This window comes from Staurois parvus, unplaced genomic scaffold (genome assembly GCF_062004578.1).
Source record: "Staurois parvus isolate SC_StPar_1 unplaced genomic scaffold, SC_StPar_1.0 ptg000116l, whole genome shotgun sequence".
NCBI classification, from domain to species: domain Eukaryota; kingdom Metazoa; phylum Chordata; class Amphibia; order Anura; family Ranidae; genus Staurois; species Staurois parvus.
The window spans coordinates 5,184,698-5,212,667 of NW_028317912.1; the positions used below are offsets into that span (position 1 = coordinate 5,184,698).

Below are 27,970 nucleotides of genomic sequence, written 5' to 3' on the forward strand. Positions count from 1 at the left end.
GGTCTCTTGAAAGATAAATAAAATGATGACAAGCCCACATATGCAGATATGGACACAAGGCCTACTCTGGTATCAGCTTGCCAAATTGAAAGCCTCTACCTACTTACAATTTTAATAATTTGTTTTACAATTTTTCTGTGCAATACTGTTTCAAATAAAATCTGTGGAAAAGTGAAATTTTCTGTTTGTTTCTGACCAATTTGTCTAGTAATATAGAAAAATATTCCCTTCCAACAGCTCCCAAGCTTCATAAAAAATGTACAATTGCTACTGTACCATCTGGTGGTGAAATCTTCTATCACAAGTGTAGCACTACCCCCTAAGGAATTGCTGAAGATTTGGGTCCCCCCTATAGTCCTGCACAGTCAGGCAACATGCATTTTTCACAGACTTGCATTCTGGAGACAATAAACAGTCCTTGGACTTGTTTATTTGTTTTTGCTCAGAAGGGTTCTCTTCTCTTCTTGGAGAGCTAGCCAGCCTCTCCTGGTGTAGAAATCCATGGACAAGGGGATATAGAGTCTGACTCTTTATAAAGCACAGTCCAGCTGGGGCTAGTCAGGTTTCCCACCCAAATTCCATCTCCCCTATTCACGTCCAGGGGGTGTGGAAGTACTCACTGTCCCTGCTCTGTAAGCTGCAAGTCGGTAGGTGCTTTCAGGCCTTCTGCTGGACTAGCTCCTTCCTTAGCTCCGCAGATGGTCCTCTCTCAGGGGGCCAGTGAGGTTCAGCTTTCCTCCTTTCAGCAAAGGCCCTTCCCTGGGTCTCCTCCCAGTCTCCACTCTCCAGCTCCTGCCCTCACATCTTCCACCTGAACTCTCCTGCTGCGGAGCAGGCTCAGCTATGCTTGAAGGCTGTCCCAACCCCCTGCCAAGCCGTCTGCTTGGGGATTGGTTGAGATCCCTTAAGCATACAGATCAGCCACTCCTCCCCCCCACCCACTGAGTTCTAGATACTTCTCCAAATCTCTAGATCAGGGGGAGGTATCAGAGAGCTGATCTGCAGAGCCTTTCAGCCCTGACCAAAATTTGACTCCTCTGACTATTTCCCCAGACTGTATTCAGCCTCCTTCTAAAAAAATAATTAACTAGCTCCCCCTAACTTTCCTAGGACGGTACTACACAAGAATTGCCATTACCCCTTCATGCCTAAAAGTAAAACAAATGTTAATGCCTAAGCACAATTTTGCAACTTTGACATGTGTTAGCAAAACTGTGCATATCATCACAACTACTTTGAGCATCCAGGTGGATTATACCTTCTTTTTTTCAGGACAAATTGGGCTTTCATTTGGTGGTACATGGTAATGGATATCTCCTGTTTTTATTTGAATTATTATTATCAAAGGAAACCTGGCCCAAGAAAGTAAAAAAAAAATTTCTATAAATTTAGCTGTATATTTCTTGCTACTACCATAACCTACCACCAAAAAACAACCCAAAATAATTTCTCCTGCTCCTGGCAATCGCAGCGATACCACATATGTGTATGTTAGTTGTTGTTTATACCTGTAGTGCGGCCCAGAAACAATAGTGCGCATTTTGCTTTTTTTAATCCTGCCAATAATGGACACTGATACTAATTTAAACATAAAAAATAAGCCTAACCCTTGACCTTAAACCAAACACTAACCCTGGCACTTATCTAGATCAAACCTTGAGCTAGGTATTTTTTTATTATTTTATTTTTTTATTATTATTTTTATTTATGTATTTATTTATTTTACACACACTTGTTTTTTTCTCTCTGAAAGAACAGAGAGAGATACAGTGTATTTTTTTCCTCCATTCAGAGAGAAAATATGGGGGTGGGCTTCACAGTGATGACTGATCACTGTGATAGCCAATCAGAGGCTATGATAGCAACCAGGTGACTCGAAATCGGGAGTTCTGGGTCCCGATCATTAGAATGGCACCCAGGGATTTCAGTGAGACCCCAGTCTCTGTGCTGGAAGCATGCCATGTGGTGTGCTCCTGCCTCAAAAACTGATCCAAAAATTAGCGGCCCCACGGAAAAAAGCCCAGTCCATTGGGGCTGCTAATTTGCGTATGGTTGGCATGAAGGGGTTAGATACTAAGGTTCTTTGAGAAAATCTCTGTATTCCAATGATAAACTTTCAGTTACTGAGTGCTGTAAAGACATATGTATAAGCTGTTTTAAAAAAGATGCTATTTGAGATGGGGATAGAGGAATCCAATTTTCCCTACAAATTCCAATTAAGACCACTAAGGATAGATCCCATAGGTAATCTTAGTTAAAAATGTGTGATACCAGAAAAAAAGCATATCAACTGTGTTATATAAGTAAACTTTTGCTGTACACTGATTGTTTCCTAATGAGAAACTTACAGACAGTAAGACCTAAATGCTTGGAAGTTGAAGCTTCCTTCATTAAATAAACACAGTAATGTTTAATGTAAAGTTGCCCCTTAATGTGCCAAAATAATCTCACTCTCATAAACAGAAAGAAAATTGATACAGGCGGCACAATCTGTGTTTTATTAATAGCCCAAAGTACAACTCCGTGCAGAAGAGCCATGACTGTGTTGTATACATGGTACGTAAACACCATCCTATCACCAGACTTTGCTTATTTAACAACTACTGTAGATGTTCTATTTAAATGAAATCTTATGAGGGTCTTCTAATGAGTATCGATAAAGCAATCTGTAGTATGCTTTTAACTGAGTCTAGAGGTAAATATCACTAAATTATGTCAAGTATTTTTCCAAATCGCAGTGCTTAGTTGAACATTGGAAATTTTGCAGTATGCAATGTATTCATTGATATAAAGTTAAAACACGTTGGGGTACCTTTCAAATCATGTTTGTAGCAGCCTCCTAGATAGACTGCTAAATAATTTAGGTAAATTTAGTGCTTTTTGACTCCTCTGTAATCAGTGGAGCAGCTTGTGATTACTTTGGGTTGTTCTGGGTTTCACTGGTTGCAGGTTTGACAATTTCCCTCTGCCTTCTGGAGGATTCTGGAATGTAGTGTGCTGGGACAGTCAGATTTGCCACCTCAATATTTCCCAGCCAACCTCTAGCAGGGGGGTGTGCATAAAATGTCTGAGGCCTGGACGTTGGGGTTCTTGTCCAGGAGGAGAAGGTCCCAGCCTGAAAGACTGTGTCCTTCTGGGCAGTCCAGCTGTATATCTACATGTCCTCCTGGAGGTCCCAGCTGTGTTAAAGCTGGGGGGCCTATTCTACTGAACTTTGCTGGAACTGATTAAGGGATTTCACTGAGGATCTTGTCTGGAGAGTTCACAGGAGAAATGTCTGGCTGATATTGGATGGAGGCACCTAAGTATCCAGAGACATTTATGAGTATAGACCGGTATGTAGGATCCTAGTGGCTGCTATTATCCCTTGTGAATCAGCACCAGAGTTTTCTTAAATTGGGACATTCCCTTTGGAGTCTCAGTGTTGTTCAGTCCCTTAGTGACTGCTGAAGAGATTATATTAAGAAGCTTGAGAACGTAAGTGTCTCTTTGTTACTACATTATGTTACTGGAGTATCCCAGAGCTCCCCCGATCCCCATCCAAATTTATTCAGCAATAAATATATAAAAAGACATCCCTTGACTGATTATTGAGCAAGAAGAGTAAATGTTGCTGTGTGCTGCTACTACACTAGCCTGGGAACAGAATCTGGGGCAAAACAGCAGGCCCTTTTGGGGGTGAGCACTACATGTTATTGAGATTTCAAATATAAAAAATAATGCAGTATTAGTGGGAGTTAATTAAATGCCAACTCTGTGCAGCTAAAAAAGTATACCTTGCAGTGGGGTTGTCCCTGCACTGAAAGCTCTAATTGCTCATTTCTGTCTAGGGGTAAAAAAAAGATTACTTACTTTCCCAGTCCTCTGCTCCTCCCTGCAGCTAGACCAGCTTCTTCTGCTACCCCACACTCCAGCAGTCTAGGTCCTTGATATCATCAAAACCAATGCAGGGTCCAAAGCCCTGCATTGAAAGTGGTGACGCTGTGGGACAGTCCAATGATAGAGTGTGGGGAACCATCATCTGCTGGGGGAACAAAGGATCTGATAAGTAAAACGGTTTCTCCTCTCCCTTGACAAAGTAGCAGTTGATCCTTATAGTGTGGGAAGAGTGCCACTGTAAGGGATCATTTTACATTTTACTGGAGTTGGGGTTTAACCAAAATATCAGTTGTAGACTCACCACACAGACTAAATCTCCTTTAGATCTACTGACAAATACTGTATGCAGTGCAAGGACCTACACACAAAGTAACTGGAGAGTTTAGGCAGGTCCTCATTACATAGTAGGAGTAAATCTGAAAGAGACTGTACAAAGAATACACAGTCCCATTGTAAATTGTATGGCGAGCGCAAGGCATACCAGAGCTACCGTAGATACCAAGGCATACACACTAGCACATTATGCCCTTGACTTAAAGGTTAAAAGGATTTTTTTTTTTAGATTTTACTACCACTTTAACCACTTCCCGTCCGACCCATGTGCATAAATGGCCGGACGGTGGCAGTGCAGGGGTGGGTGGCAGTTTATAAACATTCTCCCGCTTCCGTGCTTGTGCGCGCTCCCTGGGAGCACGCAGCACCGTGATACGGTGCCCGCTGTGTCCTCTGGACACAGCGGAACACCGATCGCTGTACGGGACCTCTGTGTGAGTCCCCGATCATGTGATCACTGATGGGCCAATCAATGATCACATGAATAGTGGTAAGCAAGATGTCACTTGCTGACATCATTGCTTGCTACTTGTGAAATCTGTGAATGATCACAGAGGTCACATGGTACAAGGCTATTCACAACAGCCTTGTACCATGTGACAAGCTGTGACCAATCACAGCTCTCACAGTATTTCTCAATGGCTGCAAGAGAGAAGAGAGAAGGAGAAATTATTGCTTTTACAACCTTTATGGGTGTAAAAGCAATCAATGTAAAAAAAAGAAAAAAAAAATCTTCATCAACCCCCACAAGTAGTATAGTGTCACTATGGTGACACTGTACTGCTAGAGTGACAGTATGTTAAAAAAAAACAAAAAAAAAAAAACCCCATAAATAATAATATAAAAAATAAAATAAAAATGTAAAAAAAAGTTTTGAAAAATAATTTTTGGTTATAAACTAATTTGGGCTATATTTTTGTACTGAAAAGATAACTGAATACATTTTGGCCAAGATTTATGAAGAAAGATTATTTATTTGCAAAATTTTATAAGAAAAACCCTTTTTTGTTCAAACTGTTTGGACTTTTTCATTTATATACCTTAGATTGTACGCCCCTTGAGGGTTAGGGACTGATGTGAATGTACTATATGTGTATATATATATATATATATATATATATATATATAGATATAAACTCACACACACACATGTAAAGCGTTGCGTAAATTGACAACGCTATATAAGTACCTGTAATAATAATATATAGCAAAAAAAAATAAAAATCCCAGTGGTGAATAAATCCCACCAAAATAAAGTTTTATCTGTCTCAAAAAAATGCTAAAAAGTTCATATGGGTACAGTATTGCATGACCGCACAATTGTCATTCAAAGTGTGATAGCGCTGAAAGCTGAAAATTGGCCTGGACAGGAAGGGGGTAAAAGTGTTCGAACTTGAAGTAGTTAAAGAAAGAAATTACAATTGCCCATCAACAGGATGGAGAAGAAAATATCCATTTCCTTTATATCCAGTCCGGTCACACTATATAGATGTTGATAAACCTAAATGACATTGTACAATCATACTTTACCTTGTGTGGCTGGCTTTATTTATTTTAGACCCCTTTCACATGAGAGGTCCGATTGGGTCCACCTGTCAGTTTTTCAGGCGCACCCAATCGAATCCTCCATTCAGCTCTATAGAGCAGCAGGTGTAAATGGACTTGTGTCTTAACCCTGTAAATGCTAACCACCACACCGCAACTGTGTGAATTACATGCAGCTACTTGTGGTGGCAGTGCTGCCCTATTCACTTAAATGGGTTGCAATCAGTGGCAGTACTACATGCCAAACGCAACAGAGGTATCATTTTTGTCATGGCATGTGTACACCCACATCTGGCTGCCTTTGATAGTATCCTACTATGTGGGTACTGTTTGAGGCTCAAACATCAAATTAGAGGAGGCACAGGAGGACATACTACTCTATTCTGATGTATGGAATGTAATGTTATCACCTGGTAATAAAAGGGAAGGAGCCATGATGGGGCCCCCTGATCTCATGTGAACAATCTGCATCTACACTAACACTACATTCTTTCTGTTATGTGTCCTATCTTAGAAATTTGCTTCCTGCTGTGATGCTTTTCAATAACTACTTTATTTCTTTCCAACATGTATAGCGGAGTCATGTTATGTTCTTAGTAAAAATTATTAAAACCAAATGAAAATCTGGATATTCATTGTTTTTGCACTTTACTTTACTAAAAACTAGAGATTTTTCTGCATAGTTCTCATTATTCTGTGGCTCCTACAGGCTCCAATCACTATTGTAAACATCTGGCCATATCCTATCAATGGACTACATCCACTAAATTCATATTATCCCATGGATTGGCACATGTGATTAGGGCTTCATTGGGCAATTTGCATTGCTGTGTCTTTCCTTATCTCTGTTTATAGTTTTAGCAGCTCTTAATGTAAATTAACTTTACAAATGACTGTTTACTTCTCAGAACCAAGTAGAGCAATTTCTTACTTACGAGCTGGAATCGTACAATCTCTTGTGCTGTTGTAAAGCCTCCGAAAATGTTTATTGCAATTTGGACTTGTGAAGGAAAGTCGACCTGAAACGAAAAAGTATACAATTAAAATGTACTGAAAGAGTATTTATTAATTGTGAGAATGAAAGAAGGGTATGAGGCTTCATGTGCACAGATAGCAGCTCAAAGACATGGGCAAGACAGACTAGATGAGATATTATAGTGCCAAAACAATGTATCATGGCTACAGCTTAACCACGTCCTTCCCATAGGAGGTACCCATATGTCCTCTGGTTGAAGTACAGTTGTCAGCAGGTGGCTGGCAGCATAACTATCAGCTATGAGCACATACCTGCTGCAGAAAGATTTACTGTAGCATTTTTCAGTGCCCTGTGACACTGATATGTAAATAGCAATTTGCTCTCAGTTGCTATTTGCATATAAATAAACATACCTACCCACATGATGATGCCTTGATTTGCTCACAGGTAGCTGAGGCATAAGGCACTACAATATAAGGCATTAGGCACTACATTTTGTCATGGGACAGGGAACATGTCTAATCTCCACTTGAATTCTTATGTCTGTTCTCAGGTAAGAGTTTCAGTTGATAGTGGAGATACATTTGTAACAGCAACCATGTGAAAAAAAAACTTAGAACAGGAGATGTCAACTTATTATCTAAAGGGGGTCTCAAATGTGGCCCCTGACATCACCAAAGGGTTGCCCATAATTTTCAATATACAGTATGTCATGTTTGAGAGGACTGTAAGAAACTGCAGACCTGAAAGAAATGAAAGTCAGAGAGGGTGGACATGCTACATTTTTGGCTAGGGATATGGAGCAGAAAACAATCTGAATCTGGTAACTTGTTACATGCAGCTGACAGAGATCAGTGGAATCACCCTTATCAATATTGCCACTACACACTGCTGAGGTCAGAGGACCATATATCATATGCCAACTGGCAGCATGTGTTTCTCAGGCCACAGTTTTGGCACGAGGGACTTACACCTTCACACATACACTCAGCACTGAAAAAATCCTGTTGGTCCTTAAGCAGTCCAGACAGTCCAAAGACTGTTGATAAAGATTTATGTTAACATATCTAACCAAAAAAATGTATATATAGACAGTACAGTGGCCTAGCAGTTAGCTAAGGCTTTGTGATTCTGGGGTTATTTCCCACCAGGTGTCAGGCTATATTGATTTTTGTGGGGGGTTTTAACAGCACTCTACTCCAACAATCCTAAAAGCTGCTACCATAATGGGTGTGTATAATTGTGGGAATACTTTACACTGTGAGCAATGACATCAGTGATTTTTTATACTGTGTAAAGTTCTGTGAAATAGGCCAGTGCTACATAAAACACCAAAATAATTAAACATAACAATACTATCAGTGACAAAATAGCAAACTCCCCAACTGAACTTTCAGTTCATTAACACAAAAGGTGTATAAAGTCTTACAGTTATTTTTTGATTTTAGGAATTAGCCAAAGCCTGAGAAGAAAAGACTGTCCTCGGGTCTTCTGCCAGCATGATGCACAGAAGAACCCGTGCTCTCTGTGTGGAAGCAGTAGTCTCTCTGCAGAAGTACAACACACCCCCTTCTGAGTCCAATAGTTCTGCAGTTAGTAAAAAGAATGCTGGTGCTTGAATAAACAGAGAGCTCCAGCTGTTACTCGCGGGGATGTATCAGATGACTGTAAAAAAAGGAAAATAAATCTGTTTTGTACTTTGCCTAAAAATATATAATAATAAACTTTATTTTATATAGCGCCTTTTAAGGTAGCTTCTCAAAGTGCTTTTGTCTAAAGAAAACAGTTTAGATTTGAATGAGTTTAGAGAAAATTACTCTCTGATGCTCCATGGAAGTGAATTACAGAGTTTTGGAGCTTAGCAGGAGAAGGCTCTGTCTCCTATCGAGTTTAGTTGAGCAGGGGGGACACACAGAAGACCAGAATTTGAGGAGCTGAGGTTATGGGAGGGGGGAGTAAGTTGATAAAAGTTCAGAGAGATAATGGGGTGCCAAGCCATGAAGAGCCTTACAGGTGAGCAAAAGGATCCTAAAGTCTATGCGAAACCTACAGGTAGCCAGGGCACAGACTCCAGAATAGGGGTAATATGGTCACTTGTTCCAGACCTCGTGAGCATTCTGGCTCCAGAATTTTGTACATATTGTAGTCGATTAATAGTGGATTTAGGTACACCAGCGAGTAGAGCATTGCAGTAGTCATGTCAGGAGAACACAAATGTATGGATCAGCTTTTCAGCTACATAGCACGCATAGTACATGTATGATAGCATAGCAAACAGTCGAGCAATGTTTCTCATAGTTACATAGTTAGTCTGGCTGAAAAAAATACAAAAGTCCATCCAGTTCAACCATAAAACAAAACAAAACAAAAAAAAGTTATAATCCTATACCCACAGTTGATCCTGAGGAAGGCAAAGCATGATCCAATTTGCTCCTGCTGGGAAAAAAATTCCTTCCTGATCCCCCGAGAGGTAATCAGATATTCCCTGGATTCTCTTTACCTATAAATGTTAGTATCCAGTTATATTCTGTGTATCTAAGAAAGAATCCAGGCCTTTTTTGAAGCAGTCCACTGAGCTGGCCAGAACCAACTCTTGAGGGAGTCTATGCCACATTTTCAACCTTTCCGTGATTGGAGATTAAATTTCTCTTCCTCCAGACGTAAAGAGTGCCCCCTTGTCCTCTGTGATGACCTCAGGGTTAATAGCTCTACACCGAGTTCACTATATGAACCACTGATGTATTTATACATGTTGATCATATCCTCCATTAATCTCCTCTTCTCAAGAGAGAATAAATTCAGTTCCTCTAATCTTTCCTCATAGCTGATCTTCTCCATGCCTCATCAGTTTGGATGCCCTTCTCTGTACTTTCTCAAGTTCCCCAATGTTCTTTTTGTGAATTGGTGCCCAAAACTAAACTGCATATTCCAGATGAGGTCTTACTAATGATTTGTACAGGGGTAATATATCTCTCTCTCTGGAGTCTATACCTCTTTTAATACAAGAGAGGATTTTGCTTGCTTTAGAAACCGCAGCTTGGCATTCCATGCCATTATTAAGCTTGTGATCTACCAGAACTCCCAGATCCTTCTCCACCACTGATTCCTCCAGTTGTACTCCCCCCTAGTATGTATGATGCATGCATATTCTTAGCCCCCAAATGCATAACCTTACATTTATAAACATTTCTCAAGTGGAAAAAAGATGTTCTGATAACATTTTGTACATGTAGATCAAAGGTTAAGCTAGTATCAAATATCACCCCTGGATTTTTCAATTTAGACTGAAGTTCAAGTACATTGCCATTGATAGACAGGCTACCAGGACTTGCCTTACACAATTGATGGGGGGTGCCAATAAGCATGACTTCAATCTTGTCACAGTTTAATTGAAAGAAATTATGGACCATCCAAGTTTGTATATCACAAATACAGTTAGATAGGACAGAAGCAGCCAAAGTAGAATCCGGGGTAGTGTGGATATACATTGTATTGCCAAAAGTATTGGGGCGCCTGCCTTTACACATACATGAACTTTAATGGCATCCCAGTCTTCGTCCGTAGGATTCAATATTGAGTTTGTCCACCCTTTGCAGCTATAACAGCTTCATCTCTTCTGGGAAGGCTATCCACAAAGTTTAGGAGTGTGTGAATGGGAGTGTTTGACCATTCTTTCAGAAGTGCATTTGTGAGGTCAGGCACTGATGTCAGACGAGAAGGCCTGGCTCACAGTCTCCGCTCTAATTCATTCGAAAGGTGTTCTACTGGGTTGTGGTCAGGACTCTGCTGACCAGTCAAGTTCCTCCACCCCAAACTCGTCCATGTCTTTTATGACCTTGCTTTGTGCACTGGTATGTTGGAACAGAAAGGGGCCATCCCCAAACTGTTCCCACAAAGTTGGGAGCAGGAAATTGCCCAAACTGTCTTGGTAAGCTGACGCCTTAAGAGTTTCCTTCACTGGAACTAAGGGGCCAATTCCAACCTCTGAAAAACAACCCCACGCCATAATTCCCCCTCCACCAAAATTAACACTTGGCACAATGCAGTCAGGCAAGTACTGTTCTCCTCGCAACTGCCAAACCTAGACACATCCATTGGATTGCCAGACAGAGAATCAAGATTTATCACTCCAGAGAACACCAATCTACTGCTCTAGAGTCCAGTGGCGGCATGCTGTACACCACTGCATCCGACGCTGTGCATTGCACTTGGTAATGTAAGGCTTGGATGCAGCTGCTTGGCCATGGAAACCCATTCCATGAAGCTCCCTATGCACTATTGTTGTGCTAATCTGAAGGCCTTTAGCTATTGACTCTGCAGACAGTTTTTGACTTCTGCACACTGTGCGCTTCAGCATGCGCTGGCCTTGCTGTCATTTTACATGGCTTACCACTTCTTGGCTGAGTTGCTGTTGTTCCCAGTTGCTTTCATTTTGTTACAATACCACTAACAGCTGACCGTGGAATATTTAGTAGCAAGGCAATTTCATGGATGGACTTATTGTACAAGTCGCAACCTATCACGATACCAGGCTTGTATTCAATGAGCTCCTGAGAGAAACCCATTCTTTCACAAATGTTTGTAGAAGCAGTCTGCATGCCTAGGTGCTTATAGTGTATATCTGAGTGTCGTCAGCATAGAAGTGATAATTCAGCCCATGTGACCTAAGCAGTTGGCCAATTGCAAACATGTAAATGCTAAAAAGTAAGGGACCCAAGATTGAACCCTGAGGAACACCGTAATTGTCTGGACTGACTTCAGACCGATATCCACCAAGAGAAACAAAGTCATTAGGAAAGGACCTAATCCATTACAAAGCCAACTCTGAGACTCCAAATATGGTTTCAAGGAGAGAGAGTAAAATATTGTGGTCTACAGTATCAAAGGCAGAATTAAGATCCAATAGAATATGAATAGGTAGTGAGCCCGAATCAGAAGTTAACAGAAGATTATTAGTGACTTTGATCAAGGCGATTTCTGTCCTGTGCAGTTGCCGAAAACCAGATTGGAGGGGTTTAAACAGGTTATTTAAAGCCAGGTGGATATGTAACTGAGATATCACAACTCGTTTGAAGATCTTGGCAAGCAAGATAAGTTAGATATGGGCCGAAAGTTGTTTAAATTGTCTAGAGTCATGTTGGGTTTTTTTGGTAGCGGGTAATAGCGGCAGTTTTAAGGATTGTTGGTACAGAACTGGTGCTAAGGGACTCATTTATGATACTGAGAATAATGGAGCATAGAGAACTAATACAGGATTTAAATAAATGGGTGGGAATAGGATCAAATGTGCAGGTGGAAGATTTCATACATGTCTCAATTTGACCCTTATACAGTCATGTACAAAAATATTGGCATGCCTGCATTTCTGTCAGATAATGCACTACTTCACCCAGAAAGTTGTTGCAATTACAAATGTTTAGGAATTCTTTTGTTTTTGTTGTTGTTGTTGTATTGGTATGACACACAAAAGTGGAGAAATAAAAAGCCAAATCTGACACATTCCATGCAAAACCCCAAAAATGGGCTGAACAAAATTACTGGAACCCTCAATTTAATATTTGGTAACACACCCCTTGGCAAAAATAACTGAAATCAATCGCTTCCTGTAACCATCAACGAGTTTCTTACACCTCTCTACTGGAATTTTGGACCACTCTTCTTTTACCAACTGCTCCAGGACTCTCAGATTGGAAGGGTTCCTTTTTCTAACTGCTGTTTTAAGATCTTTCTACAGGTGCTCTATGGCATGAAGATCTGGACTCATTTGCTGGCCAGCTCAGTACTCTACAGCACTTTGTCTTAAACCATTTCTGGGTGCTTTTTGATGTGTGCTTTGGATCATTGTCCTGCTGTAAGACCCATGACCTCTGACGAAGATCCAACTTTCTGACACTGGGCCTTATGTTGCACCCCAGAATTCTTTGGTAGTCTTCAGATTTCATAATGCCATGCACACGGTAAAAACATCCAGTGCCTCAAGCAACCCCAAAAAAATCAGTGAACCTCCACTATGTTTGACTGTAGGGACCGTATTCTTTTCTTTAAAGGCTTTATTACTTTTTCTGAAAAGAGTAGAATGATGGGCTTTACCAAAAAGCTGTAATTTTGTTTTGCTTGTTCACAGCATATTCTCCCAAAAGGATTTTTGCTTCCTTAAGTACGTTTTGGCAAACTCCAATCGAGCTTTTTTTATGCTTCTGTGTCAGTAGCGGGGTCTTCCTGGGTCTCCTAGAGAGGAGGTAACAGAATTTGCAAATTTGGGGTAACCAATAGTAGCCCAGTTGTGATAATTAACAGATCGAGACAGGAAAGTGTTAGAAACTAGTAATTTCAGACTGAATATAATAGCTAGGTGGTCAGACAGTCCTAAGTCAAGGGAAGAGCAGTCAGAGACTAAGGATCCATTAGCAATGATAAGGTCCAGGGTGTGTCCTTTAACATGCATGGGGGTGCAAACAAACTGAGTTAGGTCAAAACATTCAAGTAAAGCCAAAATCTCTTTAGCTAAACTAGAAGACTCTGAGTCAGTGTAATGCCCAAGGATTATGATTTTCTTAAAACTAAGGCATAACAATGAAAGCATATCAGCAAATTCACCTGAGAATGCTCTACAAGACTTGGGTGGTCGATAACCAGTGACAATAGCAGATCAGGGGGGAGCACAGAGCTTGAGAACAAGGCCTTCAAATGAAGAGAAAGAGGGTACATTAACAGGGGATAAAGTGTACAACAAGCTGTAAATAACAATTATACCTCCATATTTGCCTGAGAGACGTGGGAGGTCAAGCAAACCGTACCCTGGAAGGGTGAGTTGGTTGAAAAGGATGCCATCATTTTGTTTGTGCTAGGTTTCAGTCAAGCACAGAAGGTCCAACTTATTGTCTGCAATAAAGTCCAAAATAAGTAGTGCGAATATTCAAGAGCACTGATCTGGCCTTTCTTGGAGGATTCATGGGAATCAGAGTGGAGTCAGGGACTGTCAGTGAAAGTAGGCATTTGAGGTTGGCGTCAGTGTGGGATGGTCTTGCAGCGTTACATTGATAAGCAGGGATTGAGACAGCACAGGTAATTAAAGGGAGGAGACGGTGTCCAGTGCCACGATGCATGAATCTCTTTGGTCGTAAAATCCCAATATTCTGGCAAAGATCATATGTGCCTTTAGTCAAAAAATAGTTCTGTTTTAGTTGCAGAAGTTGCACTGCAGTGTACCTGAGCAGCATGACTGAGAGTTCCTGGTACACTTGGAGAAAAAACAAATTTCCATTTGTTTACAGTGCAGTGCAAGGAAATGGGTCCAGTGCAGGGCAAGGAAAGAGGTCCAGTGATCCAGGGAAGATTCAGATGTGAGTAGGCAGCAAGCTGGGGCAGATTTTGAAAATGAGGTCTAGTGCAGGGCGAGGAAAGAGATCCAGTGATCCAGGGAAGATTCAGATGTGAGTCAGCAGCAAGCTAGGGCAAATTGTGAGACAATTCCAGAGAACCAAGAGATCAGAGAACTCAATTTAGGGAATCTAGAAATCTGATGTCAGTCCTAGTGGTCAGTGGAGTACAGTTTGAATTTCAGAAATTGAAGTAAAAATTTATAAAAAAAAAGTGAAAAGGTTGAAAAGAAAAAACTGTAATTGGTGTGAGGAGTGGCAGCCATATGCGCCAACATTCCCTCAACAACCAGTAGGAGAGCTCTTTCCACCTCAAAAGCCAGAGGTATACTGTAAATGTACAAAATGATTCTTGGAATACTATAAAACAAAAAAGCCTTGTTCGTCCCCAACACATACTGTATCTGTAGTATTTACTTGTCATAAGTAAGGACAAATTCAGTGCCCAATTAGCAGGCCCTAGCTGAAATATGTGAACTCTTGAGCTTAATTGGTTAATGTTCTCTTTTTTTTCCTTTTTTAGCAATGCATTTTTATAAAGCCAACTTACCTGTTAAATGCTTTAAAAACTTCTCTTTCATCCGAAGATCTCGTGGAACGATTTCTGCATGGAAATAAAAACACACAAATTATTTATAGAAGATCTCCAGAACGTCAATAGTTATCGAAACTGTTCTTGAGCTACTTCATGTACTTGTTGTTAAAATAATAATAGGTTTTCATGTTCTCCCTTACCCCTATTTTTTTTTTATTGGTAGGGAAGCATCTTGAGTTTGGCACATCCTACATTATGGCTAGGGATGTACCAATAAAGTATCGGTATTGGTACCGATTGAGGCATTTGCATGAGTATCGGTACTTATGAAAATGCACCGATACCTGTGTCATCATTGTGAGAGAGCTATGTTCCCCCACATAGCGCCAGTGAGTGCTTACTGTTATTTTCCCTGCTATACTTCTGTTGGTGAGTCCTGTTACATTTTCCTAGCTGTACTGCTGTTGGTGAATCCTGTTACATGTCCATTGCTGTACTTCTGTCATTGAGTCCTGTTATATGTTCCCTGCTGTACTTCTGTTGGTGAGTCTTCAGTGCTGTTACATGTCCCTTGCTGTACTTCTGTTGGTGAGTCCTGTTACATTTTCCTAGCTGTACTTCTGGCACTGAGTCCTGTTACATGTCCCCTGCTGTACTTGTAGTACTGAGTCTTGTTACATGTCTCTTGCTGTACTTCTGGCGGTGAGTCCTGTTACTTGCTGTATATGGTGGTGGAACCATCTCATTCATGTACACATTGTTTAATCATTTAAACATACTGTAGCTGTACATGACGTGATGGTATATTACACCGAGTGTGGTGTATAAGCAGCAAGCTGCTGTTTCACCTTTATGTTGGAGAGGCTGTGGGAAAAAGAATACAATGGCACACATTTGGTGGGATTGCCCGAAAATACAGGAGTTTTGGAAGGAAATAATTCATGATATCCAGGAAATTAGTGGGATTACTATACAAACGGACCCATGCAAGTGTTTATTTTATTCTGAGCTGATAGGCAAACAGTGTAAAAATAGGATACTATACCATTTAATCAGTGCGGCCAAGGGCCTGATATCCAGGTTTTGGCAAGCTCCTGAGCCACCAAGAATAAATTATTGGTTAAACAGAGTGGAAAATATTTTTAAATTGGAGGAGCTGTGTCATGCAGAGGATAATAAAATGAAAGAACTTAGGAAAATGTGGGGTTGTTGGTTAGAATTTAAAACATCTAAGAGATACTTGGAATTGGTCGGGAGTCAGGGGGGAAAAGCCCGGAGAAAGCATGATGGAGAATCTGAAAGTGAAAGTGGGCGTGAGAGGGAAAGGGACATAGATAATGATAGATAAATATAAGAGGAGTAAGAAGTAAGTTAATTAGATATGGACAGGGGTAATTTGGGAGAGAGGTCAGCGGGGGGAAGGGTGGGAGATAAGAAGTTGTAAAAAAAAAAAAAAGAAATAAACATGGCTCTAAATTATACTTTCTTCTTTGCTTCAATAATCATAAAGCTTTATGAATAAGCACCTGTTGTGCAACATGTGTTAAAGTAGAACTAAAAGTAAATCTTTTTTTCATTTTGGGTAGAGTAGGGGAAGGTTATAACCCCTATCAGTTTATTTTATGCCATCTGTGTCCCATTGGGGAAATCTACCTTCACTTCCTGTGCCATAGCCAAAACAAGAAGTAAGGAAATCTCAGCAAATTAAGGGAATTCCCTGTGGACCCCAGGTCACCAGAACTAGTGTTCCCATTGGAAAATTTACTACTTTACTGGGGACAACTCAAAATTTCGTGTTTCTTTACTTTCACCTTTGATGATAATGGTAAATAGCACAAATAGGGTGAATCTCCCAAAAGGGGTACAGACTGCAATATAAACCTGACAGGTGTTCTAATCCATTTCCACTCTATACAAAACTAAAAAATACATTTTTCCTTAAGTTATACTTTTAGATAGCAAGTAACATAGTATATAAAAGCATAATAACCGCAGGGGTGCACCTCCTACTATACAATAAACCTGATTTTTGGAATGCAGTCCAGTAGTACTGTCTTCTAAATTTAGGACATTTGATATTTGTGATGATAATGAGGTCAGATGAACCCCAAATTGAGTTGGAAGAATGCGGCTGGAACAAAGCACCACCCTTATTTCTCCAAAATTCACAAGTCAGCAATAGAATTTAGATTTAAATTTTGTGCACATGTCCAGGCAGAGAACGGACATGTTTTATATAACCGCCATTACATCAACTAACTATAGCAGATCAAGTTGAAGAAATAGTACTTCACAGGCTCAAAAGACTTCTAATTAGGCACCATTGCAATATTGCCATGTCATAAACCCTCTAGCAAGCCCTCCACAGGCTCTAATTTATCCTGGTTGTAATTGGCCATTGTAAAAGCATTGAGATGCAATGCTCATTTGAAGTCCAGCACTACTTTGACCTGAAGCCACCCAGTTCATACATCTCCAGTTCTAAATTTCTACACATAATTCATAATCCCAGTTAGGGTAAAATGACATTCATAACAAGTTATCCAAATGTATAAGAAAATAATGATCAGTTAATTATATCATGCCTGATGTCTATCAAATCATGATTTCATTCTGTGCAACAATTTGTTGATTATTGACTGTAAAATGTGACAATCTGCAAATATTGATATCATAAGAAATTTGAATTGTGAGACTGTCCACTGGAATCTAAATCAGCTCTTCAGCACTCCTACATCACACCTCTGGGCTCTCTTGGTTGGGTGGGTGACATCCTTTGGGGGGTCAACAAAAAGCTTCGGCAACTGGCACCTGGACCACTTTTGCACTAATGGATGGATTGCTAGAGGTCATTCATGAGAGTTAATTACCTTAATTGATCACACTGGACTTACTCTGAGTGAATTGGACTTTGCAGGAATTTTTCATACCCTTTATTTTACTGTGGTTATTATCTATTTTGTAGTGTCTTTTTTGTAAATATTTTCATGCACCATTTTTCTTTTCTTTCATTAAAATTACATTTTAAAAAATCATTAAGTGAAATGTCTGAATGCTCAAACCAGAAAAAAAAATAATTGCCATTGAGAGGGCTACCATATTTTAAACATTCATGTTGGGGTCTGCCAGTGAGTGTCTAAAACATTTCTTACAGTTCAGAATTACTACAGCAGATGCTGTGATTGGTGCATATTTCTGTTAAAACGTGTTAGCAGCTGGAAAATCTCTGTGCAGGGTGAGGCTGAAAGTGTAATCGTTATATTCTGACAGCAGCTGTAGCATTTTAGACCGCTGCCATCAAATTATTGTCTCCGGGTGTCACATTGAGCATGTTTGGAAAGTAATTACCAAGGAGAGTTCCAAGGCTGCCCACAACAATACAGATAGGTTCATTATGTGTAATTAATCAATCCCAGCCTAGTCTTGTTATCAATGTAGCCATTAGGCCTTGTGCATGCTTAAGTGCAATGTGTACAAAAAACTTTTACATAGCATTGTTAAATTGTATAGCATTATTTAGCTACCTTTTGGGAATGTCAAAGACAGATGATGATGGGAATAATGTCTTACACGTTAACAAATGGCAAACAGGCTTTAGTGGTTGTAGCCAAGTGCTTGGCTGAGAATGAGAGCAACACTGGTTGCAGCTGTTCTCTGTTATTTCAGAAAAAGGAGGGAGCTGATGAGCAGGATGGGTTCAATAAACTGAGTCAGGCAGCACTGCACTGTTGGGACTGTAGTCCTGAAGAGAGACTCTACTGTATAATCAGGAGCTTTTGAACTACATTCCCCAGAGAAGAGACTGCTGGAAGGAAGGGAAATAGCTGCATTTTCTCAGGATGTACAAGACACAGCTTCCTCTTGCCATAAGGGAGCCTGTAGAGTGCAAATAGCTGTCCAGTGTGCACCATCACTGCTGCATATCGGTGGCCTGAGCAGGATCTGGAGTGCTGAGTTCAGGGGTGCCGACAGAGTCACCGGGGTGCAGAGCAAACAGTGGACTAACCTCTGTGTGTGACAGGATGGTGAACGGCAATATTGCTGGGACTGGTGAGCTGCTGCTGTGGGATTTACTATCTGCTGCTAGAGAGACTGAGCCCTTTAGGAACTGACCATATAGCCATCTACTTGCCTTTTTGCTGCCTACCCGATTGACTGTGATTGTTCTTATGTGCACCAGTGGAACAGCTGGGTTCCAACGCTATCTGGCTGAAGAGTTAGGACTAAAAACTGCCCTTTGACAGTTGCTATACAGAGACCTTTACCTATTGCTTATGCTAAGAGGTACCTCTCAGGGGACATTGCACCATATCCTAGCCATTCTCCTAGAGTGCACTCTAGACCAGTTATAGTATTATTATTCACATTGCAGTTAATGCTTATCTCCAATCCCAGAGGATGCCATTTTTGGGGGAAAGTGTCAGGCAGAGTCTTCTTGTGACATCACCACGCACAAACCGATGGACCGATACCGCATCCGAACAGTCTTATGCTTTTACACTGTTCTTTTTACTCATCTGAATGTAAGTACAATACTTCAAGTTTTAATAAATCATTTGGTTTTAACTGGGTTGCACTATGAAGTTTCTTCCTGTTTAAACCCTTTCATACATGATTGCGGACAGCGGTATGAAGTGGTTAAGCTGGTTCCTGGTGTGAACACGCATTGGTTTGCTGTATCCATCCATTCTCCTCGGATCTGTCAGTCATGCAGGCCATAGATGGGTCGTTTATCGGCCAAATTTTCGTCCGCATGAAAAATCGGCTGATATTCACGCCGTTAGTGGGGCCAGCCCATCGGCCGTTTTTCGTGGATCTTCTCATTTATTTTTATCGGTCATACTGGAAAATCCACGACAATGGTGGCAGCATCGGCAACGGCACCAACCGATTTTTCGTTTATCGGCCGAGAATTCGGCCAATAAGCGGCCCATCTATGGCCAGCCTAAGAGTGTCAGTGTAGAGTTTGGACACAATCTCCTCATTTGATCTCTACAGTTTGAGATCAATTTGGTCCGGTAAGAGGCTTGCCTGTCTTTTAAGGAGCACTGTTGAGCACAGAAACACTTTATTGGAAGATATATTTGGCACGCAGCAATTTTATTTCACATTGGATTTGGGGACTTATTTATATACAATTTATTTGTATTGTATCACAGCAAATATGAAAATATGATTGTTTGTTGACCTATGAATTTCAGTTTGTACCTTTTTATTTATCTATCATATTTAAAGTGGACAGCGCTATTTTTCAGTTTGGTGTAATATTTTTTATGGTATTCAGGAAGGTAGTAGCAGCAGTTCACTTTTTTCATCATTTTCTACACTATTTGGTAAGCGCACAGATTTTTCCTTGTCATACTCAGTTAACCACTTGAGCTCCAGAGGATTTACCCCCCTTAATGACCAGGCCTCTTTTTGCTACTCGGCGCTGCACTAATTCAACTGATAATTGCGCGGTCATGCAATGCTGCACCCAAACAAAATTTATGTCCTTTTTTTCACACAAATAGAGCTTTCTTTTGGTGTAATTTGATCACCTGTGCGCTTTTTATTTTTCACGCCATAAACAAAAAAAGGCCAAAAATTTTGAAGAAAAACAATATTTTTTACTTTCAGCTATAAAAAATATATAGTAAATTCAAAGTTGGTTATAAATTTAGGCCAAAATGTATTCTGCTACATGTTTTTGGTAAAAAAAAATCCCAATAAGTGTATATTGATTGCTTTGTGTGGAAGTTATAGCGTCTACAAACTATGGTATAGATACTGCAATTTACAACATTTTTCTGCTATACAGTGCTGCGCTAGTTTAACGGACAATTGCGCGGTCATGCAATACGGTACATGAAATAAATTTACATCCTTTTTTTCCCCACAAATTGAGCTTTCTTTCGGTGGTATTTGATCGCCTGTGCGGTTTTTATTTTTTGCGCTATAAAAAAAAAGGCTGACAATTTTGAGGAAAAAAAACGATATTTTGGACTTTTTGCTATAAAACATGTCCAGTAAAAAAAATGCAAAAATCAAATTTAGTCATAAATTTCTGCCAAAATGCATTCTGCGACATCTTTGCTAAAAAAAAAAAAACCCCAATACGTGTAAATTAATTGGTTTACGTGAAAGTTATAGCGTTTACAAAAGGCAGGAAAGATACTGGGATTTTTCATTTTTTTTATACTAATAATGGTGGCGATCAGCGACATATGGTGGCGATCAGCGACTTATGGCGGGACTGCATGACTGCGGCGGACAGTTTGACACTGGGGGGGAACTGACTTGGGGTCACTGACATCCCCAGTGACACCAATACAGTGATCAGTGAAAAAAAAACCCACTGACACTGTACTAATGTCACTGGGGAGGAAGGGGTTAACATATTTAGTGTTTACTGTGTGAGGGGAGTGTTTTACTACGGGGCGGGGGTGTGTACTGGACGGGGGGGGAGGGAGTGGGGAGCTGATCAAGGGAGAGAAACTCTTCTCTCCCTCTTCAGCTTGTAGGGGAACTGTCACAGAGCAGGGCTGTGTGTAAACAATGCAGCCCTGCTCTGTGTCAGCAATCACCGCTCATCAAGGGAAACCGGCCGTGACCCGGCGGCGGAGACCCGCTGCTGACACCCGCGGGACAGGCAGGGCAGGCGCGCGCCTCACGTGTGCCCCCTACCTGTTTTGCAGAACCACGTTTTAAAACGTGGTTTTGCCTACGAGTGCCGCCCTGCAACCGTTTATATGCTGTGGCTGGGCGGCAAGTGGTTAATGCTTATATGCACGGTTTATTGCTGACTTTGCTGATTCATAAACTAATCCCAGTCTAGTGGTAAAAAATTCTATTCTAAGTTACCTTGGCATAGTGATTATACTGTCTAGCAGATTGTGTCTGAACCTACCTTCTGTGTGTTCATTTATGTTCAAACCTCCATTCATTCTAACCCATACTAATACATTGAGCTAATTTACCACTAAACGGTCTTGTGTCTATTTCATGGTAGTAATTTACAGCCAAGTTAAAGGTATCTATACTTGTGTTCCTATAAGTGCCTGCAGTGGCTTTCATTCAACCAGGTGTGCCAGAGGGACTGAGGGTGTTCTTGGAGTTGAGGTGCAGAACAGAGAACCCAAATTACCGAGCGGCTCCTGCGGGGGTAGTGCTACAAGCTAAGAGTGTTTTCAAGAAGTTTCACCTAGTGCTGAAGCTTACTAAAGTCTGCTAACTTGCTTAAAGTTACAGTCAGCACTGCCATCATGATCTGTGTTTAAAGGCTAAGTTCAATTTTAAAAAACAATAAATGCACATGTTTTTGCAGGGGAAAAAAATAGCATTTTTTTATTTGGTTTACAGGAGCCTCCAAAGTATTGCACCCATAATTAGTGGATTGTAGCTGCAATGTCAGGCTCCTGCAGACACTTCCTTCAATCCTCTGCCTGTACCTCCATATGGACTTGCAGCTAAAGAACTGGAGAACGTGTCAATGGACTATGAGTGCGCTGATTATTTTACTTGTGTTCCAAGTCTGCCTGCTGTAGCAGCGGTGAATGAATGGGGGTAGGAAGCAGTGTGAAGGTGGGGTGGAAGGGGGCCAGTTACGTTACACCCTAAATATTGTAACATGGTCCAAAAGGTGAGCTTGGCCTTTAGACTTTTCAAGAAATCTCCTTGAAGCTAGCTGAAAGCTTTGCAAGCTTGCTGTACACATTGGTCTTATACTGTACAAGCAAAAGCCCACTTGTCTATCAGTGTAGAAGTTTGTCTACTTTTACTCTCTGAAAACAACCTGATTAAGCTGCAATTCAGTAAGCGTGTAGGCATACAGCATATTGTATACATACAGGGGCGTGCAGAAGGTACATGTGAACATGTGACCTCTTGACTGGCAGATCACAGTAGTGTAGAGGAAATTCTGCCAAAGAACATAAAGCAAGGAAATCCAGGCTTACAAACTGTTGAGCTATGTCTGTTCCATCATGATCTGTGTAAAAACAATCCTTTCATAATGTGTTTACTGCACCCTCTCCTAACTGCTGCCGGCAAATCACATTGATGAAAGCATTGGGCTTGGTGGCATAAACAAGAGTGGTACTGTACTGCTGACATAAACAACTTATCTATGTTTACTTTACACAGTTTAGGGAAAACTACAGCTAACAGACATGATGTGCCAATGTCTCGCAGTGTGCAGCTAGAAACTAGAAAGGTAGAAGACGTAAATGATCATGATAGACATGTGCAGAACGAAAACATGCCCTCCTGAGGATTTACTCCCCTTCCTGACCAGCCCATTCTTTGCGTTAGGGTGCTGTGTTATTTTAACTGACAATTGAGCAGTCATGCAACGCTGCACCCAAATTAATTTATGTCCATTTTTCCCCACGAATAGATCTTTCTTTTGGTGGTATTTGATCGCCTTTGTGTTTTTTATTTTTTGCACTATAAAAAAAAAAAATGACAATTTTTGAGAAAAAACAATATTTTTGACTTTTTTATATTAAACATGTCCAGTAAAAAAATTTAAAAATCTAATTTCATCATAAATTTAGGCCAAAATGTATTCTGCTATATGTCTTTGCTAAAAAATCCAATATGTGTAAATTAATTGGTTTACGTGAAAGTTATAGCGTTTACAAATGGCGGTATAGATACTGGATTTTTTTTTTTACTAGTAATGCCGGCGATCAGAAACTTATAGAGGGACAGCATTACTGAGTTGGGCATTCTGGTACTGGGGGGAACTGACTTGGTGTCAACTGACATCCCCAGTGACACCAATACAGTGATCAGTGCTGAAAAAAAAGCACTGACACTGTACGAATGGCACTGGGCAGGAAGGGGTTAACATGAGGGGTGATCATAGGGTTAACAGTGTGCTGGGAGTGTTTTACTGGGGTGCGGTGTGTTGGTGCTTCACTGCAAGCACACTGCTCTGGATGGCTATGCTGTGCAGCCAAAAGGGAGGAGGACTGTTAGTAAACAAAGCAGCCCTTCTCCCCGTTGGAGATCCTCAGTAATCACCGGGCACTGGCGGGGAATCACCATCTGGGACTTGGTGATTGACAGCTGCAGCCGCGAATAGCAGCATGGGTAGGGCGCATGCGCACCCCCTACCCGGAGATACAAAATCACGTATATATACACCTGTGCCGCCCTAAAGCAGCATTTCTGCTATAGGGCAGCGGGGAAGCGGTTAAATAATTTCATTTTGTTATAAATTTGTTTAATTTGTTTTTACAATTTGATTTTCTAATTTAATTCAGCATTCACATTCTAATTTATTCTATTTGAAATTCACATTTCGGAAGATGGTTATATTCTTTCTATTTTATTCTTTTCTATTCTATTTTATTGCTTTTTCTGTAATATTCTATTCTGTTATTTTAATTTTTTTTATTGTTTTCTATTCTAATCTATTCAAATTTATTCTATTGAGATTCAAATTTAGGTAGACAGTTATATTCTTTCTATTTTATTCTATTCTATTGTTTTTTTCTATTTTATTATTTTCTAATCTATATTATTCTTTTTCTATTCTATTCTAATCTATTCTGTTCAAATTTATTCTATTAAAAATTTTGCATTCGAAAGACAGTCACGTTCTTTCAATTTTATTCTGTTCTATTTTTTTTATTCTATTCTTTTCAATTCTATTATATTTTTTTCTGTTCTAATCTATTGTATTTGAATTGCGGAAGACAGTTATATTCTTTCTATTTTATTCTATTCTATTTTTTTCTATTCTGTTCTTTTCTATTTGTTTGTATTTTATTCTATTCTATTCTCTTTTGTTCCATTCTAATCTATTCTATTCAAATTTTGGAAAACAGTTATATTCTTTATTTTCTTCTGTTTTTTTTATTCTATTCTATTCTATGCTCTTCTAATCTGTTTTATTCTGTTATATTCTATTCTGTTTTTCTATTCTATTCTATTGTTTTTCTATCCTTATCTGTTCTATTCTTTTCTATTCTATTCTATGTTAATCTATATTCTTCAAATTTGAATTTATTCTATTTTAAATTCAAAATTTTCTGAAAACAGTTATATTTTTTCTATTCTATTTTTTATTCTATTCTATTCTGTTCTATTCTTTTATAATCAATTCTATTCGAATTTATTCTATTCTAAATTCGAATTTTGGAAGACAGTTATACTCTTTCTATTTTATGCTATTGTTTTTTTCTATTCTATTCAATTCTTTTCTATTCAGTTCTTTTCTATTGTTTTTCTATTCTAATTTTTCTGTTCTATTCTTTTACTGTCTATTCTATTATTTTCTAGTCTAATATATTCTGTTATATTCTTTTATGTTCTGTTCAATTCTTTTTGTATTGAAATTTGATTCAAATCCAAGTCGAATACTTATCTGAGTGAGGAGAAAAAATAAGGATAGAAGATTCTCAGCTGCATGTCTTGCTCTGACTGACCTATTTTCTCTAGGGTGCTCGGGAGACAGAGACTTATTCTACAGTAACAATGTTATTCACACATCTAGATATTTGGATACATGTTTTGTTTATTCACAATAAGATATGCAACTTTATGGACCATGCAGTTAGGGTATGTTCACCATTGCAGTTAGGGTAGAACTGGCTATATGTGAAGATCAAAGGATTTACACTTAAGCACATATATATGAATAAATGTTGCAACCTGTTTGGAAACTTCATGCAGCCTGGGTTTACACTGATGCGGTCTGGAATTTACAGCGTTTTCTGTGCGAATTCCGCACCGCATGAGAATCACACTCCATTCATACGAACCGCTGCGGGTGTGTATGCTAAGTTAATTCCCCAAAATCGGTCCGCAAAATTCGGTGTGATGTTCAGAATCAGATCCCATAGGTGTGAATACCCATGAGATCTGATTCTAGTGCGGACCCAAAAAAGGGTCCTGCACCTTTTTGGTGCGGAAGCAGTGCAATTTGAGCCATACATAATGTATGGCTCAAATTGCATCGAACACAATTCGCATGTGATTTGCACAGGAATGCGGTGTGGTTCCTGTGCGAATCACATGCTATGTACCGCACCGCATGAGTGTGAAACCAGCCTTATGCAGAAGCCTCTAATATATGCAAGAGTGCTTCACTGTTAAACTGACAGTGGAGTCATGTGGATTACTTTGGAAAAGTAACTAGATGATAACTCCCCCCCATCCCTTTGCCTCAGAAAAGTGCCCCAGTGCTTGCCTCTGTGTTTAGAGATCTGATATAGAAAAGTTTACATTTAGACTGGAGTTTTGTTTTTTTCAATTTCAAAACCTAAAGTCAGTTTAAGAAAATGTATATCCAGTCCTAATCTTAAAAAATGTCACATTGAATTGGCTGCATTTAATAAAAAGCATCCCAAATGCATCAGAGCTTCTAATTCAAACCCAGCAGAAACATATTATTGATGTGCGCATGCTGTCATTACTAATCTTGTTACATGTAATCTTTACATGTAACTCATCCTCACTAATAAAACCCTAGGAGACAGCAAAAAAAAATCTGTCCAGCTCCTCAATATTAAGGCTCAATGATCATACATTTTTGCAAATCAAAAATGTCACACTGCTTGGAGGGGAGCTTCTGTAGTAGATTATATTATATATTTGCTAGTAAATGTGCTGGGTGCCCCTTTGAGTACACTTTCATTATACTTCAGTCTTTTTTACTTTCTTCCCAGCCCAGCTTCACACAAATACCAAGGATTATACAAGCACACTCTAATAACGTTGTTGGAAAGAGATCTGGAAATATATTAGTAGTGGTAAGTGTAACATATTAAAAGCAATTAAGCAGAAAAATATTTCTGAAGATTGTGTAAACTACAGCTATTCTTGGATCTTGCCAATAAATGTCTAACCTGTTAGTTTAAATTGCTGTTATCATTAAAACTGCATTTGAGTGTAACTTGAGAAAAGTGCAAAAATGTCTTGGAATACTTTTGGATCCAAATATAGATGCTGTGGAGATAGATAGAGAGACAGAGAGAGATAGATAGATAGATAGATAGATAGATAGATAGATAGATAGATGATAGATAGATAGATAATTTTCAGCTTGATTTGTGTGTTGAGCTTGTAACTGTCTTAGTAGTACTTAATGTTTACTAATATTGTTATTATTAGTTAGAGAGACTTTATATTTATTTTATTTTATAAAATGCTAATTTAAATACAGAGACCCTTTAAAGAAACCCTGACACCACTTTACTAAAATTAAACAAAAAAGTTTAACGGAAAAGAAGGATTTTAATACTTACCTATACTGCTACCCGCATCAACAGTCTGTGCTGTATTCAGTTAGGTAGGGGCAGGGTCTCTTTAACCACTTTCCCTCCAGAGGATTTACCCCCCTTGCTGACCAGGCCATTTTTTGCGATACGGCGCTGCGTTACTTTGACAATTGTGCAGTCATGCAATGCTGCGCCCAAATAAAATTTACATCCTTTTTTTACCCACAAATTTTTTATTTTTTGCGCTATAACAAAAAAAGAGCATGATCGGCTGCTTTGAAGGCCAGAGGAGAGATCTGGGGTCTAATGGACCCCAGATCTCTCCATAAAGAGTACGTGTCACAGCCCTTGCTTTCACAAGGGATGTTGTTCATCCTTTGTGAGAGCAATAAAGTAGATGAAACAGTGTAAAAAGGAAAAGTTAAAGAAAATAAATAATAAAATCTAAAAAAAAAATGAAAGCTCCCCTTCCTCCCCATGCTTGCATGCAAAGGCAAACATACAGTATATGTACTGTAGGTCATGCACACATTTGATAACGGTGATTGCATCACACATATGAAGTAACAGAATGAATGTTATAGTGAGAGCAATAATTCTAGCATTTGAACCTGTAATTAAACCTGTAAAGGCTTTTAAAGCATCGCCTATCGAGATTTTCAAGTATCGTAGCTTGGTGTTGCTCCATGAGCGTAGTCCATTTTAAAGTGTGACTTTTTTGGTATCTATTTACTTAGCGTAACATCATCTTCTATATTATATTGAGTTTTGGAGCATTAAAACTCATTAAATTATATATTTTCCCCAAAACCTGTGTATGAAATACCGATGCGCAAATATCACGTGACAAAGAAATACGGAACATCCACCATTTTATTCTCTAGGGCCTCTGCTTTAAATAATATATAATGTTTTGGGGGTTCTAAGTAGTTTTCTAGCAAAAAAATTGCTGATTTTTACATGTAGTAGAGAAGTGTCAGAATTGGCCCAGTAGGCAAGTGGTTAATCAGAATAGTGGCTTTGCACCCATCACAAAAACCTCACCAAAGCTGCCAGAATTGGATCATACAGGTGATTTTTTTTGTGAAATGTATGCTTTAAATTTCAAGTT

General features: G+C 39.5%; 1 protein-coding gene across 1 annotated transcript in view; it reads right to left on the minus strand.

The window, feature by feature from the left end:
* The window catches only part of ALKAL2 (ALK and LTK ligand 2), a 116,542-nt gene that overhangs the window by 59,191 nt on the left and 29,381 nt on the right, over window positions 1–27,970 (minus strand). The window contains exons 3-4 of the mRNA XM_089671975.1: window positions 14,663–14,716; window positions 6,693–6,776 (exon numbers count right to left, since the gene is read on the minus strand). Coding sequence (XP_089528101.1) covers window positions 6,693–6,776; window positions 14,663–14,716 — 138 coding nt within the window. The remainder of the gene's footprint in view (window positions 1–6,692; window positions 6,777–14,662; window positions 14,717–27,970) is intronic.